The following is an 8,723-nucleotide window of genomic DNA, read 5'->3' on the forward strand; positions in this document are numbered from 1 at the left end:
CGGGTAAAGAAAGGCTGGGCACAGATGATTAATACATCTTCACAGCTCGCCGCTTAGTCCAGCCCGCCTGGATGAGCTGGGGATGGATGTGCAGGGTTCATGTGGAGCTGCTCGGGTTACTGTGCGGAGCTGGAGCTCAGGTTGGTCGGTGCTAAATCGGCTGTCCCCGGTTTGTGACTGCGGTTCTGCAGGTGAAATGAAAGGAAAATTCAGCACAGACAGTGAAATGAAAACTCAGCCGGTCGTAGCCCTTAGAGCAAACCCGGCTCTGGAGGAGCAGGTTGGGTCCACTCCAGCTCCCAGCTGCTCTGTCCTGAGGTTTGATCTCAGGGAAAAAAATCCTTCCTGGGAGCAGCTCTGCATCACAAGGCCTGGCTCTGGACTCTGGCAGGGTCAGAAACCTGCACATGAATTACCTCGGAAAAAGTCAGGCTCTGCTCGACGCCTGAAGCGACGGCTGATGGAGGAAATACCAGTTGTGAACACCCAGTACAGGTGGAGCACAGAGAACTGTGAGAGATCTTCAAATCACAACTTGGGACAGACCATCCATCATCCCTGCCTTGCTCAAGATATCCATATTTTATCGGAATTGCATCAGGGAATTCTGATCCATTCGACGTGTTAACCCTGTGTTTTGCAGTTTGCTGCCTCCCCATCTTTCAATTCATTCATGTCAGTTTATTTCCAAAGCAATGCAAACACTTTATTCCCTGGTTTCATACATCCTGACCTGCTCCTGAAAACCCCACAGATAATCTGTGTTATTAACCATGAGAAACACACAGCAGTGAGTGCATCACTGTCATCTCTCACTGCCCCCAGTTAGTCCCAGTCTAACCCTTTTAGCCTCAAGAGAAACCAGATTATAACTTGTCTGTCAGGGCTGAGGCGGATTTTACGCAACCAATGTCGTAATTATCGAAATGATTACTCTATCAGTCAGCAGCTTGTTTGACCACAAGACCTTTACATCTTTTTGCTGATTCTGGACTTTCTGAAGCAAAGAGAAATGGTTTCCTGGGTGTAAAGGCAACTCCTGCAGCGCTCAGGCTGTGTCAGAGCAGCCCAGCGTGCATCCACTGTCAGAAAATTGAACAGTCAATAGGAATTCATTAATAGCTGACTAAATTTTCTATCTCTTCTGGTTTTATTCTACTACTTGGAATGGTGGCCAAAAAAAATTATCAAGACTAGGTTATTTCCTCGCTTCTTGACCCTTTCCTGAAGGAAATCTGCATTGGGCAGTCATAGAGTAGAGCACAATGAAGGTAACTCATTTAATTTTTAATTTGAGGCAGCGATTTTCAGCAATGACCAGACTGTAATAAGGTTTGTATTTAGTCTCCATCTTGCAGGGTGCAGTTAAACTCATTCACAAACTACATAAACAAACTCCCTGAGTTTACAGCCCTGGCAGAAGGAGTCACTGAGGCAGCTGCTTAGAGCAGAGCCCAGTTTTAGTGGAGTTCTCTTAGGGCTTGATTGAGCCCATGGGCTGGAACTCACACATCAGCCTGTGGGAGATGAGATGCACCCATAAATCAGCTGCCTGGTCATTTTGTGGCTTGCTAAGTATGGAAAACCTCAAATCTTACATCTCCCCTCCTGACTGCTCGTGTTCATATCTCATTTTCCTCCCGGATGGCTGCGGATGCCCAGGCGGATTCTCTCGGAGATGGATCGGGGGAATCCACGGATCGGGCTGCAGGTGCTGGGAACGGGGCTGTTCAAACACGCTGGCAGCCTGTAACCTTTGTGCCAAAGTTACTCATCCCAGTCCCACCCACAGGCTTGGCACGGAGCTCTGCACCTCGGGAAGCCTCCTGGCTCCTTATCACGGTGATAAAAGCAGCGTGCATTTGTACCGAGCTCTGCCTGCTCCAGATCCGCAGCTGCCTCCTCTCCCTCGCTGGCTGTGCCTTGCCTCAGCAGGGGGAAAGGCAGCCACACAAATTGGCCCCAGGGAAGAGGGGGAATATCCCTGGAATAGAGAACTGCCTGGGATAAATGGGCCTCCAGAACGCCAAAGCCTCCTCAGTGAAGCGGGCCAACATCCTGATGCTAGGGCTGGATTCTGCGGGGAAATCCACGCTGCTCTGCAAGTTCAGGTATAAAGATGATTTTCTAACAATGCCAACGATTGGCTTTAATGTGGATATGATTGAAGCAGGGAAAGATTTTACACTGACAGTTTGGGATGTTGGAGGACAGAAGAAAATGAGAGAGCTCTGGAACAATTTCCTGGAAGACACCGACGGGCTGCTCTACGTGGTGGACAGCTCTGACAAGCGCCGGCTGGAGGAATCCAGGCGGGAATTTGAGCTCATTTTAAAGAATGAATCCATAAAAAACGTCCCTGTGGTCGTGCTGGCGAACAAGCAGGATTTGCCTGGAGCTCTGAACGCCGAGGAGATCACCAGGAGGTTCAAGATGAAGAAGTACTGCAGTGACAGGAACTGGTACGTGCAGCCCTGCTGTGCCATCACGGCAGAAGGGCTGCCAGAAGCTCTCCAGAGAGTGGCCACGTTTGCCAGGCACTACAGCAAGTCAAAGGAGACTTTCACCACCCTCAAGGAACTCACTGCCTTTTAAGGATTTCTATCATCCACTTCTGGTGACTCTTAACAGATTTTGTTGGACAGATGAAATCTGGAAACACTGAATTGTGAAGAACTTTTATACATAAATATTTATAAAGAACTGTGACAATGTTAAATTCTACTGTTATACCTGCAGATATTTGATATACCTGCTAGGATGTCTCATACCTGAGACAGGACTCTGTAGCATTTTGTTATTATTTTTATTTTTTTATTTACTTGGGGTTATTTAAGTTGAATGATGAGAAAGGAGCAGTTGAGCACACGGAAATAAAATAGGTGAGCGGTGTTTAAGTGGCTTAAAATCAAATAAAGGTTCAAATCAATTTTTTTCACTATATAAACCAGCCAAGTCATTTGGTCAGCAGCAACCAAATACTGTTTTGTAATAGATGCCCCATGGATGTGTTTCTGCTTGAACACAGAGTGGGGTGAGAGCTTCAACTCTTAGTTCTGTACAAGAGAATTTGGCTGTTCCTGAATTGCAGAAAATTCCTGCAGAGAGGTTGTGAGGAGCAGGATGAGCCCCAGGCAGAGCCTGGCTCCAGGGCTGTCTCCAAGCTGTGACATCCTGGTGTCCCAGACATCCACATGCTGCAGGAACCCTACAGGAGGTGGAGATCAGTCAGGGAAGAGCTGAACCCCGTTGGTTTTGTTGTGACTTCCCAATCCTGGGCACTGGAAAAGTTGTGGCAGGGGTCCTCTTGTGCTCCCAGGGTTTTTTTATTTTTTATTTCAGGAAGTATGTGGGAAGTAGGAAGTCTACATTTCATTCTTACTAATAAACAGACAGGAATGTCAAGGTATAAAAGGGTGAAGCAGCAATAAAATCACCCAGACATACCCTGTTGTCTCATGCATGGGTTATTCAAAGACCAAAAAAATCATCAGGTGGATTTGCTGAAAAAGTAAACAAAGGGAAGTCTCTCAGTAGAAGCTGTTATTAATACTGAGACTAATTAATTACCAGGAGCTAAATCCTGAGTCATGCTGAGACTCTTGCTAAGAGCAGAGCAAGTGTCTGGATTTCTCATTGCCTGCTCTGATGATTTGGGCTCAATAGGAAATACCATCTTCTGGCCCTAAAAAAGATCTTTAAAAGCCATTAATGTTGGTTTTCCAAGCCAAACAATTCAGTGTTTAAAAAGGTGATATTTCATATCAATACATTTATAAACGTTTGCATGTGTCTGGTGTAGGGTGAATTCTCTTAATCTAATCTGGTGTCTGTTATAAAGCAGAATTTAGTTCTGTGGCCTCGGGATTTCCTCAGGGAGAAACACTCCTGAGAGGTTTAATGAGGGTGCACCAGGGTCTCTAATTAACAAAGAAGCAAGTTCTGAAGGGAGAAATAAAATCATAAAATAGACCAGCTCGTACAGCTAGAAATGAGAATAAGCTCTGAGGCACACAGGCCCTTCTGCAGGTTATCAAATTACACTAAATGACACTCACATCAACTTGAAGAAATGTTTTACATTATCCTTCAAAGGAAAGGAATAAACTCAATCCCATTCACTTTATAGAGTATCAGGTATTTAAAAATTGCATTTTCGAAGAGCTTGGCTTCCCAGAGAAGTGAAGGCAAGCCTGTTACATCTGCCCGAGGAGACCCCAACCTTTTGGAATCATTTTAAAGGTTTAAAATAAAGAGCAGTCAAGCTGGCTCGGAGGCACAGGTTCTCAGAGGAATTAGATGCCTGAAAGTTTAATTAAAAAACTCAGTGAGACAGAGAAAAGTGACCACACCAGTGCCCCCTTAAAGGCAAGGCTGGTAAGGTACAAAAGACTGATCCCCACGGAGAGAAATGTTCTGTGGGAGCTGACAAGGGACATCAATCCAGAGCCAGGGATTAATGAATTCCTCTGCTCCGGGAGCTGCCGGGGATTTTCCGTCCTGCTTGGATCAGCAGAGCACTCGGGGCTTCCTCAGGATGAGGCAGAGATGGAATTCTCTGCTCCAAAAGCACCTGGAGCAAAGAACCTCGCTGACACTCGACAGATTTCGGGAAGGTGTTTGGGGAGCTGGGCAGGAAGGTGCAGAGGAAGGGAATTGTGGCTCTGTGCTCCCAGGGGAAGCCTGGGGATTGTTGGATATCTGATCCCATCATGTGTTCCATGGTAAATCAGGGAGTTCCAGAGGTGTTTTCCAGCTCCATCCCATTTGGAGAGTTTGAACTGCCTGGCTGAGCACCATCAGCAGAATTGTCTTGGTGTTTCAGGAATTCAGAATTGTTTCAGGAATTTTACCGGTGCTAAAATCCAACCCACAGCTCCGGGATAATTTATTCCTGGATATGTTTGGCTTATTTTATTATTTACAATTTTTACAGATTACTCACGAAAAACCTTTTAGGATTTTTGAAGGGTTTGGGATGCTTTGAGATGGTGAGGAAACAGAATCTGAAGAGCCCTGAGGCAGTGGAGCTGAAGTCTGGGAGCTTAAAGGCCTTGAAGAGTTGGGGTCAGATGGTTGTTGGGGTCAGATGGTTGTTGGGGTCAGATGGTTGTTGGGGTCAGATGGTTGTTGGGGTCAGATGGTTGTTGGGGTCAGCTGTTTATTTTGCTTCAGATTTGGGAGTTTTATTTCATCAGCTCACCCTGCTGTTTTGCATTTTTTAATTGCTGCCTTCTGGCAGTCTTGTGCAGAAGCACTGCAGTTTTGTAGCTAAAAGGCTCAAATCCTTCAGTGTCACTCATATTCCTTAGAGTTTGCTGTCCCTGTTCTTTGTGCTGACAGAAGAATCAACATGACAAAAAGAGAAGGATCTGAACCCCAAGGCCTGCAGGACCCTGTGCCCTCTCAAGGAGATGTGTTTGGATGGGACCATTTAAAAGCTGACAGTCCCAGGGGATGGGGACCTCTCCTGTTGGCCATTCCTTGATAAGATCCCTGTGGTTTAAACCACAATTTAAAAACTGAGGTTTCTGAGTTTAGGAATACCTCACAGAGCTCATTGAACACGGGTCCAGTGTGGTGAAATGGGGATGAAATGCCACTTTAAGGGAAGGTGTGGAGCAGCAGAAGAAACCATTGCAAAAATGGCTAGCAGCACTCCCTCCTGGGAGCCAACTGCCCAATAATTCAGAATCCAGGAGGAATTCAGTGTCTGAGGAATGCAGGACAAGGCTTTTCCAATATCAGCTAACTGGTATTACTCAAAATGTCTCTGTGCCACTCATTTCAGACAAGTAACTGACCCAAAGGAAAGCCTTTCCTGTGTCAAACAAGTTGTGAGTGCTGCAGAGGAGACAGCAGCACTCTGAAGCGCTGTGTGCACATTAAACTGATTTTTCCCCACGTGAGTGGGCCCTGCAGAGTTCTGTGCTGCTACAATCAGGTTTGCTCCAGTGTCATTAGCTCAAACACCCTGTTTGGGTGCTGGACATCCATCTCCTCTGCTCCTGGATTGGCCAGCTCGCTGTCATTTGGGGTGTAAATCCCGAGGGTGGAGGCTCTCAGCACCCACCACACTGCAGGGATCATTTTTAAGTGGAAATTCACGGCCAGTAATGAGTGCAGGCACATTCTGCAGGTTGGGGATTTTGGCAAACAGGGAATTCCTTGTGTTTCTCCAGGTTCTGTCACACAGCTGTGCTCGGCGTTCCTGTGCTGCTGCTGCTCATCCCCGATGTGTTTGTGATTTATTTTTGATTTCCCCTGGGTTTTTGGGTTTGCTCTCAGCCCCTCCTCGGGCTCAGAGTGCCCTAAAGACATTTACAGCCCCGTTTCATTGTTTTCCGTCGGGTCCTTCCTCAAAGTTCTCCTTTCCCACAATGTATGCAAACCTCCTGACAAAGCTTTATGAGCCGTGGCTTTGGATTGAATATTTTTTATTATTTCCTTGTTCTCCCCATATTTATTCATCCACTCCCTTTCAGTCTTACAAGGTGCTTTCATTGGTGCAAAGATCATCTTTTTGTTCTCTATTTTTACTCTTTTTTTAAAAAACTTTTTGTTGATTTGTTTTAACTTTTGTTTTACCCTTTTTATTTGCCTGGCCAATGAGAAGTTTCCAGGCCCTGTATTACCCTGATTCTGGCAAAATATCTGCAAAAAAGAAGTAATTTTGTGAATTTAATAAACCACCTGGCTCTGGAACCTGAGCCATGGATATTGTTTGGTTTCAGTAATTATAGTTGGGAACAGCAGCAATGAATTTATCGATCCAGACAAAGGCCAATCTCCTGTGAAATTCTGCTTGCCTGTTAAAAGGTAACTGTGCCTTAATCAATAGTTTCCAGTTACTTTATCTAAAGCACACACATTTATCTCTCAAGAATGGGAGGATCTCGACCTTCCCTTAAGAAGTCAGAGAAGTTTTATTTCTTACAGGGACATCCCAAATTTCTGTGAAAATCCCTTGTGTCGTTTGGATGGAACACAAAATATAAAGGTGTTCTGCAAACACCTTAATTAATGGGTGATTAATTAATGTCTGGCTCCTCATGGGGTGGCTCAGGGCTGGGTGCCTTTCCCAGCACAAGGGAATCATTTTGGATTGAAATCATGTGGATTTTTCTTTGTTGAGGATTAACAATAAAGGTTTAATTTACCTAAAATGTCTAGTGGTGGTCACACAATTCTTCTGTGCCCATCAGTATTTAAACAGCTTGAATTCTCTGAAAAGGTGAAAAAAAATATAAAGAGTTACAGAATTTAAGGAGTTAATCAGGAGGGGTGGTGAAGGAAGATAAACGACAGCAATACCATGAAAAAGGGAAGATAAAGAAAAATAAGTGAGAAAATTCTCTGGCCAAAGTACTGCTGTAGATACACAAAGCAAAAAAAAAAATCCCTTCCCAGCCATTAACTTTGTACTCTGGTGCAAAAGCTGAGGTTGTTCTTCTTTTAAAATCAACATTTGAGGTGTGCAAACCCTCCTGGTGCTCACAGAGAAACTTCCCTGTGCTCTCCCTGAACGCTCAGCGCTGAAGGCAGAAGGTTCAGAGATAAAATAATACCAGACCCAAAGATGATGCAACTTTGGAGAAAATATTCTGCAAAGAACTGTCTCCTGATAGTAACTCTGAGCAGTATTAATCCTGAGGATGAATAGTTAAAAATATATTGTTATAAATATATTTTATATGTGGTATAGATATGTAGATACGTGTATTATGTTTATTTTATATTTATTATAATTTATATTTATATTTATTATATTTTATATTTATAATATAATATTATAAATATTGTATTGTATTGTATTTTATTACATTACATTACATTACATTATATTATATTATATTATATATTACATTACATTACATTACATTATATCATATCATATCATATCATATCATATCATATCATATCATATCGTATTTGTTTTTTATATTTATTGTATATAATATATAATATATAATGTATAATACATACTATATAGTATATAGTATATATTACACAGTATATGCTATATACTATATAATATATAATATATAATATACAATATATAAGACAATATACCATATATAAAATAAAACATAAGATAAAATATTACATATATATATATATATAAATTATAAAAACACATATTTATATATGTTATATGACTTTAACATATTAAAGTCAAGCATTATGGAAATGAATCATAGTTAAATAACTCTTCCATTTAACCTACACAGGGGAAATTTAAAATTTCTTAGCTGTCACCTACATTGAGCCTTTCGTTTTTGAAGCTTAATGTTTTCCACTGAGTCATTTGGATCATTGATTATTTAAAACACCCATTTATTGCCCACGCTAAAGGGTGAATTTTTACAGCTTTTGCTTCCTCGTGTGCTGCTGAAAAGTCCCTGTCAAGCACTGAGGAAAACCCGAGGCAAACCCCAGAAAACTGAGGAACATCATTAAAAATTCTTTATAAATGTGTTTCCTCGCTGGGACATCTTGTGGTGTGTGAGGCTTCCTGCAGCTCCTCAAAACGAAAATATCGGGCTGCAAATTCAAACGGAGAACCCTCTGAGAGGCTTCCAGCACACAGCTAAAAATCGCTTTTTTTAAACAAAAACTGCCTCATTGCAGCACTCCTGGGCTTATTTTCAGAGATTACTTTCAATTTGTTAAATATAAATGTAAATGTAAATATAAATGTAAATATAAATATAAATATAAAT

General features: G+C 42.5%; 1 protein-coding gene across 1 annotated transcript; it reads left to right on the top strand.

Moving 5' to 3' along the window:
• The first annotated feature begins 9 nt into the window (after positions 1-9).
• Positions 10-2,943, top strand: ARL14 (ADP ribosylation factor like GTPase 14). The gene has a single exon (XM_015637343.2). It carries the CDS (start codon positions 2,011-2,013, stop codon positions 2,593-2,595), a length of 585 nt encoding a protein of 194 aa, XP_015492829.1. The 5' UTR covers positions 10-2,010; the 3' UTR covers positions 2,596-2,943.
• The last annotated feature ends 5,780 nt before the right edge of the window (positions 2,944-8,723 follow it).

Source organism: Parus major, chromosome 9 (assembly GCF_001522545.3).
Source record: "Parus major isolate Abel chromosome 9, Parus_major1.1, whole genome shotgun sequence".
Lineage (NCBI taxonomy): Eukaryota > Metazoa > Chordata > Aves > Passeriformes > Paridae > Parus > Parus major.